The sequence below is a fragment of the Oncorhynchus masou genome, chromosome 23 (genome assembly GCF_036934945.1).
Source record: "Oncorhynchus masou masou isolate Uvic2021 chromosome 23, UVic_Omas_1.1, whole genome shotgun sequence".
Lineage (NCBI taxonomy): Eukaryota > Metazoa > Chordata > Actinopteri > Salmoniformes > Salmonidae > Oncorhynchus > Oncorhynchus masou.
The window spans coordinates 61,580,355-61,598,440 of NC_088234.1; the positions used below are offsets into that span (position 1 = coordinate 61,580,355).

The following is an 18,086-nucleotide window of genomic DNA, read 5'->3' on the forward strand; positions in this document are numbered from 1 at the left end:
GCAATGACTTTACCAATTGGAAGTCATACATTTGGTCATAAGAGAATGGAAAGTGATTTTGAGAAGGTTGAAATACAACCAGACCTTTTCTCTCGTTTTGAGGCATACTCTGCCCAGGTAGCCTTCGTCAGGGTTCCAGCTCTCAACAACTCTGAGTATCTCTTCCTCAGGCCTGATCGTCCTCTGCAGGAGAGGCCTCCGAACCTCCCCCCTCTCACCCCAAACCTCACCCTGAGCCTCCCCCCTCTGACGGGGCAATGCCACCCTCTCTTCCATCAGGAAGTAAGAAGGAAGGGAGACTAGAGTAGAGGAGGAGAGGGATGGAAGGATCTGGGAGGCATATATAGAGAGAACGATAGAGATTAAGCATTATATTGCTGCAATTGCACTGTTGAAATGAATCTCGAAGATCCAAATGATCTTAACCCCCCACCAAATGTGTAGAATGCTAAGGTACAGTACATGGTGAATTGAAAGATGACATGCTTACATTGTGTAGGAGCTCTCTGGCAGTGGTCCTCTCACTCACACCCACCACCGTAAAAGGCTCAGGCCCAGGGACTCCATGGACGGTGACTCTGTACTGCACAGCAGCCCTACGCTCCTCTGTGCTGAAGAGCTGGGAGACACAGACACACAGACACACAGACAGCGTGAGTTTAGTGGTTAATGCACGGCTGAATCAAAATCCTGCACACTCTGTAGCTCTCAAGGACAGGAGTAGGAGAAAACCCTGCAATACACACCCACCCACTATACACTCACTACACACTATAGACTACAGACTCACCCACTATACACTCACTACACACTATAGACTACAGACTCACCCACTATACACTCACTACACACTATACATTTACATTTCATTACATTTAAGTCATTTAGCAGACGCTCTTATCCAGAGCGACTTACAAATTGGTGAATTCACCTTCTGGCATCCAGTGGAACAGCCACTTTACAATAGTGCATCTAAATCATTTAAGGGGGGGGGTGAGAAGGATTACTTTATCCTATCCTAGGTATTCCTTGAAGAGGTGGGGTTTCAGGTGTCTCCGGAAGGTGGTGATTGACTCCGCTGTCCTGGCGTCATGAGGGAGTTTGTTCCACCATTGGGGGGCCAGAGCAGCGAACAGTTTTGACTGGGCTGAGCGGGAACTGTACTTCCTCAGTGGTAGGGAGGCGAGCAGGCCAGAGGTGGATGAACGCAGTGCCCTTGTTTGGGTGTAGGGCTAGATCAGAGCCTGGAGGTACTGCGGTGCCGTTCCCCTCACAGCTCCGTAGTCAAGCACCATGGTCTTGTAGCGGATGCGAGCTTCAACTGGAAGCCAGTGGAGAGAGCGGAGGAGCGGGGTGACGTGAGAGAACTTGGGAAGGTTGAACACCAGACGGGCTGCGGCGTTCTGGATGAGTTGTAGGGGTTTAATGGCACAGGCAGGGAGCCCAGCCAACAGCGAGTTGCAGTAATCCAGACGGGAGATGACAAGTGCCTGGATTAGGACCTGCGCCGCTTCCTGTGTGAGGCAGGGTCGTACTCTGCGGATGTTGTAGAGCATGAACCTACAGGAACGGGCCACCGCCCTTTATAGACTGCAGACTCACCCACTATACACTCACTACACACTATAGACTGCAGACTCACCCACTATACACTCACTACACACTATAGACTACAGGCTCACCCACTATACACTCACTACACACTATAGACTACAGACTCACCCACTATACACTCACTACACACTATAGACTACAGACTCACCCACTATACACTCACTACACACTATAGACTACAGGCTCACCCACTATACACTCACTACACACTATAGACTACAGACTCACCCACTATACACTCACTACACACTATAGACTACAGACTCACCCACTATACACTCACTACACACTATAGACTACAGGCTCACCCACTATACACTCACTACACACTATAGACTGCAGACTCACCCACTATACACTCACAACACACTGTAGACTACAGACTCACCCACTATACACTCACTACACAATATAGACTACAGACTCACCCACTATACACTCACTACACACTATAGACTACAGACTCACCCACTATACACTCACTACACACTATAGACTACAGACTCACCCACTATACACTCACTACACACTATAGACTACAGACTCACCCACTATACACTCACTACACCCTATAGACTACAGACTCACCCACTATACACTCACTACACACTATAGACTACAGACTCACCCACTATACACTCACTACACACTATAGACTACAGGCTCACCCACTATACACTCACTACACACTATAGACTACAGACTCACCCACTATACACTCACTACACACTGTAGACTACAGACTCACCCACTATACACTCACTACACACTATAGACTACAGACTCACCCACTATACACTCACTACACACTATAGACTACAGACTCACCCACTATACACTCACTACACACTATAGACTACAGACTCACCCACTATACACTCACTACACACTATAGACTACAGACTCACCCACTATACACTCACTACACACTATAGACTACAGACTCACCCACTATACACTCACTACACACTATAGACTACAGGCTCACCCACTATACACTCACTACACACTATAGACTACAGACTCACCCACTATACACTCACTACACACTATAGACTACAGACTCACCCACTATACACTCACTACACACTGTAGACTACAGACTCACCCACTATACACTCACTACACACTATAGACTACAGACTCACCCACTATACACTCACTACACACTATAGACTACAGACTCACCCACTATACACTCACTACACACTATAGACTACAGACTCACCCACTATACACTCACTACACACTATAGACTACAGACTCACCCACTATACACTCACTACACACTATAGACTACAGACTCACCCACTATACACTCACTACACACTGTAGACTACAGACTCACCCACTATACACTCACTACACACTATAGACTACAGACTCACCCACTATACACTCACTACACACTATAGACTACAGATTCACCCACTATACACTCACTACACACTATAGACTACAGACTCACCCACTATACACTCACTACACACTATAGACTACAGACTCACCCATGATGCAGGCCGTGAACCTGCTGTTCCGCTGTCTTCAGATGTACGGCTGTAGATGAACAGACTGGAAACTGGCAGGACCTCGTTGTGCTGATTCCTCAGCTGCACGTGTCTGTATCCTGCCACACACACCCCCACACAGTTTTGAAATGATTGCCACTGTTAGTATTGGAAAAATAATGCTCTCATTTGACAGCATTGCAACTTTTCTGCCTTTCTTATAGTTTTCTTTTACCCATGCTGTCTCTTTTAAACTGAACTTCATGTGGGCATAGCATTTGCCCCATTTTGTGTGAATTCAATTAGCTAATCAAATTGAATAAAGTTGTGTTTATCTCCAACAAGTCAGTTCGTCAAATTTCTGCACTGCTAGAGCTGCCCCGGTCAACTGTAAGTGCTGTTATTGTGAAGTGGAAACGTCTAGGAGCAACAACGGCTCAGCCACAAAGTGGTAGGCCACACAAGCTCACAGAACGGGACCGCCGAGTGCTGAAGCATGTAGCTTTTAAAATAAAATGTATTATTGTATGAAATATGGATTAAAATGATATGCAGCAGTTCTACAACCACTGAATGCCTTCAAACGCAGCATGCCTACCCCCAGAAGAAAGATAAAAAACATAATGAATTATTTTCAGTTTTGAAACAGGTTTACAGTATTCTGAAAATGTCAGTTACATTTATTGCACATCAAACCCCAAACTGTCTGACGACACTCGTGACTGAAGCCTACCTTCACAGTACGACATTATTCTGGACAAAAAGATCCAGGTGTAATACACCTTGAATGGGCATGTGAAGACAAATAGGTACAGGTCATTTGCATGTATCCTATTTGCTTGCTCATGGCCATTCCCTTGGTGTGCATTTTATTCATTTAGCAGAGACAACTTACAGTAGTGTGTGCATACATTTTCATTTGTACTGGTCCCCCGTGGGAATCGAACCCACAACCCTAGCGTTGTAGGAGCCATGCTCTACCAACTGAGCAACATGTGACCATTTGGTGCACTTTCAGAGGCATAGCAGAAGTGTTAAAGTGATAGTCCTTAATTAAAACTAAAACAAAGCATTCACCCCACCTCTGTTTTGGTGAAAAGCAGAGGGATGGGCCTGGAGAAAATATAACCACTCTCAAATTCATAGACAAACATATGGATGCAAGGACAGACCATCCATGAAATCAACATTATAGTTTTAACCATGTTTTGAGGCTATACAGTCTTTGCATTTACATTGTTTACAAACATTGGAGTTAAAACAAGCTTATATTTTTGGTTCTAATGGGATACGACAGTTGAACTAAGCTCACAAGGAATTTATAAGGTATATTATTATTTTTATTATTATATTCTTCAAGAATCAATGGATATTTATTATTATTTATAAGTCCAAAAATGTATGTAGGAACTAAGAATTCGAGCTTTAATGTTAGGAAAGAATGTAGCCCCACTCACACCAAGTGTTCATGTTTGAAATGTCTCATGTGACAATGAGTCTCTTTTCATCTGAAATGACTATAGCTGTACCAGGTTTGGGTCTTCTAATAAAAACACACTCTTTGTGTGTGTCCAGTGTGTGGAAGATAAGTCACAGATTAAATGATGTAGTGTGCATGTTTGCCTACCAGTCCTGAGTGCTCTGAGTGATATGATTCTCTGAGCGGTGGTCTGGGAGCTGTTGTGTTCCACCACGGTAAATCGTAGAAAGGCCAGGTCAGCCATGAGCAGGGGGAGGTGGAATCTCTGGTTCCATATGGGGTTCAGGGGGTTACGGTGAACGGGTTTGGTGCGGAAGTGACACCCGTCAGCCTGCATCCCCAGGATGTCTACCTCGATGCATGGACTGCCTGCTGTAGTCCCTGGGCATAGATTCTGACCAGAGATAATCTGGAAGGAATGGAAAGAGAGAAGGGGGGGGGGGGGATAAGCGAGAGACACCGATAGAGAAAGACGTCAAGAAAAAATGTGTTGCACCAGATGAACTGACCGAAAAGGAAACCGGTTGACACTGCTACCTTTGAGGATCACTAGCTACTTATTGTACACATGTATACATTCAATCCATTACCTCTGCTATGTACTCACAGTGAGAGACAACATGACAGGGCTCATCCCCCTTGGGTCTCTGTCCAGGGGGCAGAAGTGTCCATAGAGTGGGCAGCTGGTGTCCCACAGGACCGGGGGCTTCAGGACGTACCCACAACCCCTGTTAGGCTCAAACATGGCGGCATTCAGTTGCAAGGGAAGGTCTGTCAGAGAGAGAGAGGGAGAGGGAGAGGGAGAGGTGCATGTTGTGCTCCAATTTCAAATGACTTCTCTGAATCAACTTCTGAAATATTGAATTCGCCGAACCCCTTGTCCCTTCGCACTTTTGACTGAATGCAGACAGGGCCAACTCGTTCTGGCAATAGGCCAAATATCAGTTCCTCATATGAAGCTAGCCAAATGAATTTCCCACTTTCTCCCACATTTGGCATAATGAAGCAAACTTGACTTAGTTGACGACTCCTAGCGTCTAGCTCACCATCGGTCTGGTAGTTGAGAGCGACCAGCTGTATTCCATGCAGCCAGAAGAGTAGGGGGCTGGGGTTGGTGGAGTCGATACGTGTGGCTGCTGGGTAGGTTCGCAGGAGCTGGGCGCTGGTGTGTTGGATCAGCTTCTGGGCGTAGCGGCGACACAGGCGTTTGGCGGCGTTCTCATTGACTGAGGAGACATGGTAGCACTTTGGGGTGTGGATGAGGGAGGCATTACAGGTGTACAGAGGGGAGGTGGGTGGTTCTTCCCAGTTGGAACGGGGGCCCTCTGATGCTGCTCCTTCAGATTTAGGGGGAAAGGGTTATGAGGTGTGTGTGTGTGTGTGTGTGTGTGTGTGTGTGTGTGTGTGTGTGTGTGTGTGTGTGTGTGTGTGTGTGTGTGTGTGTGTGTGTGTGTGTGTGTGTGTGTGTGTGTGTGTGTGTGTGTGTGTGTGTGTGTGTGTGTGTGTGTGTGAGAGAGAGAGAGAGAGAGAGAGAGACACACACTGAGCGCCAAGGGTTTAACTCATCAACTTTCAAATATATCCAAAAGATGTCCAGCCTGTCTAGGAAGAAGTAGCAGACCCTTAACCATTGAGTTAGAACTACGTTTTGATTGCTAAAAATGGGGCAGAGAAGGATAGTCTACCTCTCCCTGGGGTGCGCATCACTGTCGATGGGTCCCCTGGAACACCTTTCTCTGGATCTTTCCCAAAGATGTACCTCCTTCCCTTTCCTTTAGGAGAAAGAACTTCCTGTCTCTCTTTTTTCTCCCTGGAAGTGGATAGACCTGGGACACACAGACTTATACCTTCACAGGGAGATCTCACAAGTCAGGAATATTACGTTAACCTACTCTTGTGAATGTGAGACTGGAACACAAGGCTATTTACAAGGCATTGTATAGTTGGTTTATAGAAGATGATGTAGTGTAAGGAAAGACCTGGAAATTTGACAGCTTGGCAGTAGATCACCAGATCTGAGAGCTCCTGGGCTATCTGGCGTCCTTCCTTCTTGCTTCGAGGCAGCTTGAACTCTTCCTCCAGCTCCTTGCCAAATACATGTGTCTGGGTCAGAGAGTGTGTAAAAATACAAAAAGAGACAAAACTCTTGTCTCATGATGTTATTAATCAAATATAACGGGAGAAACTGGTTAATTACGATAAATTCCAACAAGATATTTCTACGTCTGCTGGATCCTGAATGGAGAACAAACCCACTTCTGCTTTGTTGTGAGTCGCTCTCTCGCATTTCTTCAACTTCTTGGGGACTTCGTCACTGTGTTTGGTCTGTAACTTCTCCCCTGAAAGAGACTTTCCCTCAGGCCTATCCTCCAGGATATTATCTGTATCAATGTAGACATTCCCAGCCAAAGACATTATTATTGCTGTATAAAAAAACACACACACATTTGAGGTTTTTAAAACATGTAGCCAAAAACTTTTGGCTTTCAAGCAATCTCTTGTTGTTTTTGACCCACTTGGTAATCCAATTGAGTATCGGTGGGTACTAATTTAGTAGATAAGAAGCTTTGGAAAAGTCACAACACACAGTCACACAGCCAGTGTACTAGAGCACTGCACAAACAGAGCACAAATCTATTCAGCAATAGGACAACAAGCATGCTGTGGAATTGGCAAATCTTAAGTGATTAATTTGATTATTTTTATTACCTTCTGGGAGAGAAGAAGCAGTAGATAAAGCCAGGGCGTCAGCTACAGATGAAGAGAGAGTAGGGGGTCACAGGATAAGTAGAAGAATTGGGATAATCAACATTATTGCTGTTTGAGGCTGTTACCACAGAAACGTCTCAACTATAAACTGGCATACACTGGGATGCTCTTGGTGTTGTGACCATACCATCAGATAGGGATTCATACTCATAGTCATATTCATCCTCATCCTCTTCTTCCTCCTGATCCTCAATGGTTGGGACGGGAGGAGGCATCACACTACTGGCCTGAGAATGCATCTGGGCCAACTGGTGAGCCTGTATCAGGAAGAGTCATTTAGGACAATCTTAGTTCCTTCTAATTATGTATCCGTGTGCCATCATTTTAGGTACATATAGCACATTATATAGATAACGGACTGGATCAACAACTGTTAAAAAAGCTTTTGGTCAGTGTGTTCCTTGCCTTCTGTTTGAGGATGTCCACTGGCGTCTGGTGAGCTTTTAGCTTCTTGTTCTTGAGGAGGATTTTCCCCCTCAGTTGCCATGGTGACGGCAGCTGTGGGTCGTCCGAGAAATCACTTTCGAACAGGAACTTTGTCACCAGCTTATCTCCAAACACCGTCTGTTGAAGGACAACACAAACACACCATCAGAGTTCTAATCTGTTCTGAGGGGAAGAAGGAGCCATTGTGATTGACCTGTTAATTGCAATGTAAGGTATATGTTCCCGGGTGGTGGTTCAATAACTCTATGACTACCCTGAACCCTTAACCTCACCTCTACTTCTTTTCGTTAAACGCCAACGAGCATCAGAATGAGCCCATTTCACATCTCAACATTGAACGAGACAGGATAGTAAGTAGGCCTAACAACCTTGAATATGTCGGCCATCTTGCGTTGCTGCGGCAGGGAGCAGTGATTCTCTATGGACAGCATCACAGGTAGGTCAGAGGTCACGAAGGCAGAGCGGTTCACTGCCTCCACCACATCCTGCAGGAACGGAAGTTTAATAACTCAACTCAATAAATGAAATTCAACTAAATTCAACCCAACTAAACTTAAATTAACTTAGCTCATCTCAACCCAACTCAATTCAACCCAAACAAACTCAACTCATCTCAGCTTAGGTAAACTAAATTCAACTCACTTCGTTTCAACTCACTTCAACTTAACTCACCTTGAAGGGTATGCGGGTAGTGAGGGTGTGTCCATGGTAGATGATTGGCATGCCATCATCTCCATCCCAACAGTCCAGTTCAACACTCCTACATCCCTGGAGGAGCACCTGAGACAACAACAAACCAAACAATAACGTAGCGACCTGGACACAACACCTGGACACCTGGACACAACACCTGGACACGACACCTGGACACGACACCTGAACACCTGTACACAACACCTGGACACCAGGACACAACACCAGGACACAACACCTGGAAACCTGGACACAACACCTGGACACAACGCCTGGACACAACACCTGGACACAACACCTGGATACAACACCTGGACACAACACCTGGATACAACACCTGGCCACAACGCCTGGATACAACACCTGGACACTATGCCTGGACACAGCGCCTGGACACCACACCTGGACACAACACCCGGACACGACACCTGGACACAACACCTGGACACGACACCTGGACACCTGTACACAACACCTGGACACCAGGACACAACACCAGGACACAACACCTGGAAACCTGGACACAACACCTGGATACAACGCCTGGACACAGCGCCTGGACACAGCGCCTGGACACAGCGCCTGGACACAACACCTGGACACAACACCTGGACACAACGCCTGGACACTACGCCTGGACACTATGTTTTGACACAGCGCCTAGACACAACGCCTGGACACAACGCCTGGACACAACGCCTGGACACAACGCCTGGACACAACGCCTGGACACAACGCCTGGACACAACGCCTGGACACAATGCCTGGACACAATAACTGGACACCTCTATGGCTTGGATCAGAAGGACACAACATCTAGACACCTCTATGGCTTGGATCAGAAGTTTTGGATCTCTTGATGTAATTGGCTAAGGTGTTGGACTAACAGGCGCAAGGACCCGGGTTCAAATCCTGGTAGCGCTTCCCCCCAAATTCATAACAATAAAGGCTTTTCAATGACAGTTTATCACCACAAAAGCTTTATTGCTGTACACTCAATCGGTTTGAGTAAATATCACATGGAGTGTTATCCCCGTGAGGGTAACACCAGTGTTCTGGTTGTCACCTGGCTGTACACTCAATCGGTTTGAGTAAATATCACATGGAGTGTTATCCCCGTCAGGGTAACACCAGTGTTCTGGTTGTCACCTGGCTGTACAGCTCCACAGACGACTCTCCCTTGAGTTGGTGGGAGGTCAGGTAGGTGTTGTGTGATGTAGCGATGTAGTAGTATGACAGAGGGTAATGGAGCTCTTCAACATTCAGCGGAGACTCTTCCAGTTTGGAAGCAGAGTTGTCCTTGTCCATCAGATACCTTATAGCAGGGGAAAACCAGTCTGGGTCATTCCTTTTTGGCTCAGTTGGTAACAGCAGGGTCATGGGTTCAATTCCCGCAGGGATCACAAATACATACAAAAAATACTGACCGGGCAAATCCCTCAAAGGACATCCAGCCAATCTGATGCAAAGTGGTAGATGGTTCAAATGTCTAGAACACACAACATATTCATTCAGTGGAAGATTGTTTGCCACAGAACAAACGCACACACACACACCGACACACTTCATCGTCACACACCTGGATGATTCTCAGGACTTCATCATGTGAGTGGTTCTCTCCCTGACAGTTGACCAGGAAGTCGTTGAGGTGCATGATGGTCATGCCCAGAGCTCCCAGCGAGGCACTCTCCACGCCAGTACCATTGGTCACGATGCTGGCAGAAGCTATGGCGTCTGAAATATGCTTCTGATTGTCTGACATGTGTCTCATGATCCAGATGGAAAGACCAAGGTCCAGGCCATTACGTGTCAGAAGGTCTAGGATGGTGGGGAAACATAAATAAAGACTTTTACACTTGACTTCAAAGCAAATATGAGTAGCTGAGTTTATTTACATAAACAGCTCTGATTGGCTGATAGGATGGTCTAGAGCTCACCCCCTTACCCAGACGAATGGTCATTGGTCTATTATAATCAGATCAAATTGTGATGTCATGATCTGGGCCAAAAACTCCATTGCATCTCAACATGCTGAAATTCAAGGCATTCAAGTCAATTTCAGAGTGTTATTTCGACCTCAGTGTGGAAATAAATAAAACAATAAGAATATCATGTTTTTAACTCCACTGCCCCTTTAAGGGCTTTTCACACTGCACAGGCCGTCTTAGCCTAGGGCTCAGAGATCCCTTTAAATCTGTAGTTTGAAGACTGTTATTCCTAGACTTGTACCAGATCTGTTTGTGCTTATCTCACCAACTCCAGCAGTCCTTGACATGCCAAGCATGGCCATACAGCACATACAGATCTGGGACCAGGCTTCATTACTCCTAAATCATCGAAATAGAATTGACCCCAACTGGGCAGGTAACTCTCCCAAGAAACTCACCCAGGAAACTCACCCTGGTAACGCACCCTGGTAATGCGGCCTGGTAACTCACATAGGAAACTCACCCAAGAGACTTACCCAGGAAAGTCACCCAGGAAACTCACCCAGATCTGTCTGTATTCCTGTGACTCTGTCGTCGATGCGGAGGTGAGTGTAGAGAGGAGCAGGCTCAGAGGCAGACTGACCACAGGACACAGCATGGGCATCAAACACATTCTTCAGGTCCTTGCGACTCCGGATACTACACACCAACATGGGAACAAAAAGTTGGAGGCCCCAATTCACCCAATTGTAGATAATGCCAACTTCCTAGGACAGCTGGTGCAAATCAAACACACTACTGAAAGCTCTATCTGGAAATCCACAATCTGCCATTGATTAAATAGTTGCAATTTTGTACAATGGGAAAACACTTAGAAAAACACTGGGAAAATAATAAGGAATCTCACTGCTGCAACAGCTAATAATGTATTACACAATAATACTATATACAGTGCATTCTGGAAATATTCAGACCCCTTCCCTTTTTCCACATTTTGTTACATTACAGCCTTATTCTAAAATGGATTAAACACAAACAATTCCTCATCAATCTACCACAATACCCCGTAATAATAAAGCATAAACAGGTTCATAAACTTTGCAAATTAAAAAAATAAAATACAAGTAAATAGCTTATTTACATAAGTATTCGGATCCTTTGCTATGAGACTCGGAATTGAGCTCAGGTGCATCCTGTTTCCATTGATCATCCTTGACATGTTTCTACAACTTGATTGTAGTCCACCTGTGGTAAATTCCATTGACTGGATATGATTTGGAAAGGCACACACCTGTCTATGTAAGGTCCCACAGTTGACAGTGCATGTCAGAGAAGAAAACAAGCCATGAAGTCTGCAGTATTGAAGGTCCCCAAGAACACAGTGGTCTTCATCATTCTTAAATGCAAGAAGTTTGGAACCACTAAGACTCCTCCTAGAGCTGGCCGCCCGGCCAAACTGAGCAATCGGGGGAAAAGGGCCTTGGTCAGGGAGGTGACCAAGAACCTGATGGTGACTCTGACAGAGCTCCACAGTTCCTCTGTGGAGATGGGAGAACCTTCCAGAAGAACAACCATCTCTGCAGCACACTACCAATCAGGCCTTTATGGTGGAGTGGCCAGACGGAAGCTACTCCTCAGTAAAGGACATGACAGTCCCCTTGGAGTTTGCCAAAAGGCACCTAAAGGACTCTCATACCATAAGAAACAAGATTCTCTGGTCTGATGAAACCAAGATTGAACTCTTTGGTCTGGAGGAAACCTGGCACCATCCCTACGGTGAAGCATGGTGGTGTCAGCATCATGCTGTGGGGATATTTTTCAGCTGCAGTACTTCAGACTTGGGTGAAGGTTCACCTTCTAACAGCACAACAACTCTAAGCACACAGCCAAGACAATGCAGGAGTTGCTTCGGGACAAGTCTCTGAATGTCCTTGAGTGGCTCAGCCAGAGCCCGGACTTGAACCCAATCGAACATCTCTGGAGAGACCTGAAAATAGCTGTGCAGTGACACTCCCCATCCAACCTGCAGAGAAGAATGGGAGAAACTCCCCAATACAGGTGTGCCAAGCTTGTAGCATCATAACCAAGAAGACTTGAGGTTGTAATCACTGCCAAAGGTACTTCAACCAAGTACTGTATAAAGGGTCTGAATACTTAAGGAAATGTGATATCATTATATATATATATATATATATATATATATATATATATATATATATCATTATAATTTTTTCCTCTGCCTTATCTCAGCTCACTGTTCACCATAGCAACACCCACCTGTAGCACGCGCTCCAGCAGGTACATTTCACTGGTCATTCCCCAAGCCAACACCTCCTGTGGCCGCCTTTCCTTCCAGTTCTCTGTTGCCAATGACTGGAACGAATTGCAAAAATCACTGAAGTTGGAGACTTATATCTCCCTCACTAACTTTAAGCGTCAGCTGTCAGATCAGCCGACCGATCGCTGCAGCTGTACACAGCCCATCTGTAAATAGCCCATCCAACCAACTACCTACCTCATCCCCATATGTTTTTTTTCTCTGCTCTTAGGCCCACCAGTGTTTCTACCTGCACATCCTCATCTGTACATATCACTCCAGTGTAAATTGCTAAATTGTTATTACTTCATCACTATTGGTCTATTTATTGCTTTACCTCCTTACTTCATTTGCACACACTGTATACAGATTTTTCTATTGTGTTATTGACTGTACGATTGTTTATCCCATGTGTGGTTTTTGCTGGACTGCTTTGCTTTATCTTGGCCAGGTGCTTGTTCTCAACTGGCCTACCTGGATAAATAAAGGTGAAATAAATAAAAATGTGCAAACATTTCTAAAAATGTGTTTTTGATTTGTCATGATGGGGTATTGTGTGTAGATTGATGAGTGGGGGGGACAATTGTATACATTTTAGAATAAGACTGTAATGTAACAAAATGTAGAAAAAGTCAAGGGGTCTGAATACATTCTGAAAGCCCTGTAGATAGATAAATGTTGAGTTAGAGGAGATTACCTGAAGGACTGGAAAAGCTGAACAAACTCAGTAAAGCTCATGGTGCCATCTGATACCATGAGGTTCTGGAAGCTCTTTGATTGGCTCTTACCCCGGCTAGATATTGTCTGACTTGACATATTACTGAAGCGAGTAGCCAAAGAAAATACACAAGAGATGTTATGTGTACTGAATTCCAGCATAAACATCAGCACAACAAATTAAACATGAAGCATATGCACGCAAACGCACACAGAAGAATATACCACAGTTTGTAGCATCTTACCCAGTTTGAGCCTTGTGATTGGAAGCTGAGGACGAGATGGAGGAGGTCGAGGTGCTAATGGCCCTGGAAGAGGAGGAGAGAGGCCCAGGGAAACCATAGGTGCTTCTGTCTTCCTGGTCTTGGTCCATGTTGTTTGTCAGGTCCGGTGCATTCCGCCCTAGGATATCCCAACCACTCGTCACCTTCTGTGACACCATCTCATCGTCTGTGGCATCCCCACTGTCCCCCTGTCACCACACACACGCATCAAATGTAGCTATTTTATTGAAACTGACTCAACATGTTCCTCCAACCCAGCTCAAGGCATTTGTGCAGGAGTTGAATCAATCGCTACTGCAAATATGGCTCCTTACCCTGGTCCCAACCTTCTTTTTATTTTTATTGGAGTTAACCGTCTTCTGATTGGTCACAGTGAGATGGTTGTTCTTCTGAGCTCCAGACTTCTCCATGCTACCAGCACCCACACTCCATCTCCTGCCCCCAAACAGCTGGATGGCCTGGGCTAGAGTTGGACCCTCGTACCTGCCATCCTCCTGGAAGAGAGATGAACATTTTCTTGGTACAAAATGGCAAATCACTCACATCTCCTCCCTCAGAGTTGTGGTGCTCGTGTCCAGAGCTCAGACTCGAGTCACAATTTTCATGACTGGTGACACCATTCACACTCTACCAGTAGGGACTGGAACACTTGACTCGGACCCGAGGTTTAGTAACTTGACTCCATCATTGCAATGCAGTCCCTCACCTGATAGAGGTTGACGTACTTCCTCCGGAGCCACTGCAACCTTTGGTCAGGGAACCTCCTCATCCTCCTGTGAACAGCTAACAGGGACTCCAGCCCAGCGTACACCATCCTAGCTGTGTTTCTCGGGGCCACAAAGTGTAATAACCTGTTGTCTGTTGTATGGAGCCCATAGAGCAGAGTCACCCCACACTCCTCCAGGCTCAGTCCAAATGAGAGCTTGTTCTGCAGGCATACCGCCTGAATGTCAGCCCCAGGATGGCCCATGAAGACAGCTTTCGCCACAGAGAGATCCAGGAATCCATCCGCCAGGCTGTTCAGTATTAGCTTCCCACAGTACCCTGACCCAGTGGGGCTCCGGAGCATTGAGGAGTCAGGGCCGGGGCTAGAACCAGGGAGGCCCTCACTCTGGAGCTTGGCCCAGGTGAGGATACAATTGTCGGGTTGGAGACGGAGCAGGCAGCGGGCGGTGAGGTGGGAGTCCTGGTCATAGTGGATCACAGTAGTGCCCTGCTGGAGGAAGTGGTGTACGTGGGGGTGGAGGGAGAGGACGTACCAGGGCATGAGCTCTGTACCGTGGGCAAAGGCCTTCTGAGTCCTCTCACCCATACCCTGGAAGTCTGGGTCTTTAACCTGTGATAGATCACCCGCAGACTCGGAGAGATCGCCCACGGTGAACCTGACCAGAGAAGAGTGTTTTCAGGAGAGGAAAATGACCAAAAGAAGCTTTAAAAGGATGCAGATATTTTTTATCTATAATAAGACACCAACACAAATATTTCTAAAGAAGCAAAATAAATGATAATGCATTGACAATTATATTAAGAAAATACGATGTAATATTGAAACAGGGAGCCAACTTCACCTAGCTTGTATCAGATAGCAGGTGTTGTGGTATCAGTGTTTTCAGATTTTATTGACACTTTCTAGCACATTCAGAGCCAAAATCCAGCACAAACCACTAAAAAGTAGCCTAAAGTTAGGTGGGACTACTGTGGACACCTACTGGTTGTGGTTGCCATCCTTGAAGGAGTTTTTACGTGAGCCAGTGATGCTCCCGTCACCAGACCCTCCAGTCTCCTCCCAATCCTCAGACTTCATACTGCGGTTGCAGCTACGGATGGTCTGGAGGATGTTGTTGATGGTTGCTTCCTTCTCTGCTTGGTTGAGCCCATCTGGCCCCGCCCGTTGCAGGAAGTTGTCCTGTCCGTTGTAGTCAGAGACAAACTATACAGTAGCGGTGCGTTGGTAAAATCACCGGGGAAGCCAAGCCAGAAAAAAAGCCATATTACAACCGATGAGTTAGTGACAATTGCGTTGTTTGCTCTATAATCTGTTAGTTCATATGTCTTGACACCGTGAAGAAGACAGTGGCAGAATAAATCCAACCACACCAAAACCGGAGAGCAACATCTGCATCGGTGATCTCAGCAGATTATATATTTGATACCATTCCACTGATACCGCTCCAGCCATTACCAGGAGCCCGTTCTCCCCAATTAAGGTGCCTCTAACCTCTGTTGAGCTACATGTTGAACTTTCATCCTCTCAGGCCAAGGTCACAATGTATGAATTTATGGGTGGATCAGAATCGCCTTCATAATCATTGACCATTGCGAAGAATTAAGTAAAACCACAAGTCCAAATCCCTACCTCCATCTATGACTAATTTAGCAAATCGCTAGCTAGCCACCGGAGGACAACAACACAACAATTTAATTTTTTCCTGTCAATGTTGTTTGGCTTTTGATGTGATGTGATTGGTGTGAAGCCAAATCCAAACTGTCTTCCCTTGACAATTCTTTTGCGCCAGGACCATTCACAGTTGAGCTCACTCAGTTTAGCTCAATGCTGATTGGTTATTATTTATTTATTTTTAATTATGAAGGGAGGCCAAATGCTTGCTTCCCTTGCATTCAATGCTAAGGGTGGCAACAATGTTATAGTCTTTTAGACCAGACAGCATCAGATAGATGGGCTACACATACAGAGACAGACGGGCTCTGTTTTGCTCGCTTGGATGTTTTCTCCAGTGAGATACATTCAGCCTCTTGCGAATTGAAGAAAATTGACGGAAATAAATTATTTTGTATGTTTTTTTCATTGTACATTTTTTGGGAATGAATACACACCATTGAAACTATGGAAAGAAGGCATGGTGGTGTTTAAGATGGGTGTCACATCCTGACCTTAGTTCCTTTTTTATGTCTCTATTTTAGTTTGGTCAGGGCATGAGTTGGGGTGGGCATTCTATGTTTGTTCTGTGTGTTTGGCATGGTATGGTTCCCAATCAGAGGCAGCTTTCAATCATTGTCTCTGATTGAGAACCATACTTAGGTAGCCTGTTCCCACCTGGTGTTTGTGGGTAGTTGTTTTCTGTGTCTATGTTTTCACCATACAGAACTGTTTCAATTTTCATGTCTTTCCTGCACTTTGTTATTTTGTATTTTCTCGTGTTCTGATTTAATAAAGTTAACATGGACACGTACCACGCTGCATTTTGGTCCGATCCTTCCTACTCATCATCAGACGAAGAAGTACAATGGGAAAGGTTACTAAAGTATATTTATAATGAGCAGTGTTGTGTGGAGATTCATTTCTGGCCTGAATGGATGGTCACAAAAAGGTCAAATGCACTTGATACTTGGATAGAACACATTTAAATATTATGTAAATTAATATCAAAAAAGGAATAGGAAACAACTGTAGGAAACAGATTCAGTGATGTCGACACTTAGTAAATGTGGCCCTAATTTCTAAGTATAAGGCCAAGATTCTGTTTGTATGGCCTTGCCAACTCCTATGGTCATTGTCACACCCCCCAAACAGATATGGGTTCAGACAAAAAATGCATAATTCCTCACCTCCACAGAGTCCTGTGAGCTGAGGCGTGGTCTGAGGTTGATCAGGCTAGCTGCTCCATCCAGGGCCTCCCCTAGCTCTCTCAGAAAGACCCCAGAGAAGGGCACCACCCTGCAGCCCGGGGTGAGGAGAGCACGCGAGACCACCTTCCTGTACTCTGCAGACGTCTCGCGCTGCGCCATGGCAACCTTCAGGGCACACATGGTCTCGATGTTCGACTGCTCCATGAACTGCCACATCTTTAGCACCTTGCGAGACCTGAAGGGTAGGATGGAGAGATGCTGCTGAGTGAGAAAGGAAGGGCCAAAAGTGGACAGTTTAGGAGGTGAAGTTGGAGATGAAGACAGAATGAGCGTGAAAGAAAAATGGTGTGATGTTTATTTACTAAGCAGGAAATGATAGTGGAGCAGATGGATCCGGAACATATTTGCAAAAATTTCAAATCAAATAATCAAATGTTCCCTAGCCCTGCTTCTACCTGAGTCCAGCCAGGAACTCCATGACAGTGTTGTAGTTTCCCATGTTCCAACAGCACCTGGCCACGTGGACTAGACATGAGAACACCTCTCTCTTCTCCTCCATAGAACCTGCTGTCAGAATCATCCAGGTCACCCAGGAACTCACCTGGAAACAGGAAAATACAGTAACTGTAAGTGTGACTAACTGGGTTTGAATCCAGAGTCACCTTTCTGCAACAGCGCTGTGTTAGCCCACTGAGCTCAAGCCAAGTTAATAGCTCTGGGAACCAACACTAGTCTTCAGGT

At 45.6% G+C, this 18,086-nt stretch overlaps 1 protein-coding gene across 6 annotated transcripts in view; it reads right to left on the reverse strand.

The window, feature by feature from the left end:
• The window catches only part of LOC135511161 (1-phosphatidylinositol 4,5-bisphosphate phosphodiesterase epsilon-1-like), a 42,569-nt gene that overhangs the window by 3,789 nt on the left and 20,694 nt on the right, over nucleotides 1–18,086 (reverse strand). For 3 of the 6 annotated variants that reach the window (XM_064932753.1, XM_064932754.1, XM_064932752.1), the window contains exons 5-29: nucleotides 17,801–17,946; nucleotides 17,325–17,580; nucleotides 15,467–15,687; nucleotides 14,464–15,139; nucleotides 14,072–14,251; nucleotides 13,719–13,945; nucleotides 13,454–13,576; nucleotides 11,002–11,138; nucleotides 10,091–10,329; nucleotides 9,939–10,000; nucleotides 9,661–9,826; nucleotides 8,491–8,598; nucleotides 8,187–8,303; nucleotides 7,777–7,935; nucleotides 7,499–7,628; nucleotides 7,312–7,353; nucleotides 6,859–7,025; nucleotides 6,582–6,705; nucleotides 6,288–6,428; nucleotides 5,649–5,939; nucleotides 5,210–5,373; nucleotides 4,750–5,011; nucleotides 3,123–3,241; nucleotides 491–619; nucleotides 85–330 (exon numbers count right to left, since the gene is read on the reverse strand). In XM_064932753.1, coding sequence (XP_064788825.1) covers nucleotides 85–330; nucleotides 491–619; nucleotides 3,123–3,241; nucleotides 4,750–5,011; nucleotides 5,210–5,373; nucleotides 5,649–5,939; nucleotides 6,288–6,428; nucleotides 6,582–6,705; nucleotides 6,859–7,025; nucleotides 7,312–7,353; nucleotides 7,499–7,628; nucleotides 7,777–7,935; nucleotides 8,187–8,303; nucleotides 8,491–8,598; nucleotides 9,661–9,826; nucleotides 9,939–10,000; nucleotides 10,091–10,329; nucleotides 11,002–11,138; nucleotides 13,454–13,576; nucleotides 13,719–13,945; nucleotides 14,072–14,251; nucleotides 14,464–15,139; nucleotides 15,467–15,687; nucleotides 17,325–17,580; nucleotides 17,801–17,946 — 4,632 coding nt within the window. The remainder of the gene's footprint in view (nucleotides 1–84; nucleotides 331–490; nucleotides 620–3,122; nucleotides 3,242–4,749; nucleotides 5,012–5,209; nucleotides 5,374–5,648; nucleotides 5,940–6,287; nucleotides 6,429–6,581; nucleotides 6,706–6,858; nucleotides 7,026–7,311; nucleotides 7,354–7,498; nucleotides 7,629–7,776; nucleotides 7,936–8,186; nucleotides 8,304–8,490; nucleotides 8,599–9,660; nucleotides 9,827–9,938; nucleotides 10,001–10,090; nucleotides 10,330–11,001; nucleotides 11,139–13,453; nucleotides 13,577–13,718; nucleotides 13,946–14,071; nucleotides 14,252–14,463; nucleotides 15,140–15,466; nucleotides 15,688–17,324; nucleotides 17,581–17,800; nucleotides 17,947–18,086) is intronic. The other 3 variants (XM_064932757.1, XM_064932756.1, XM_064932755.1) reach the window with 3 other exon arrangements.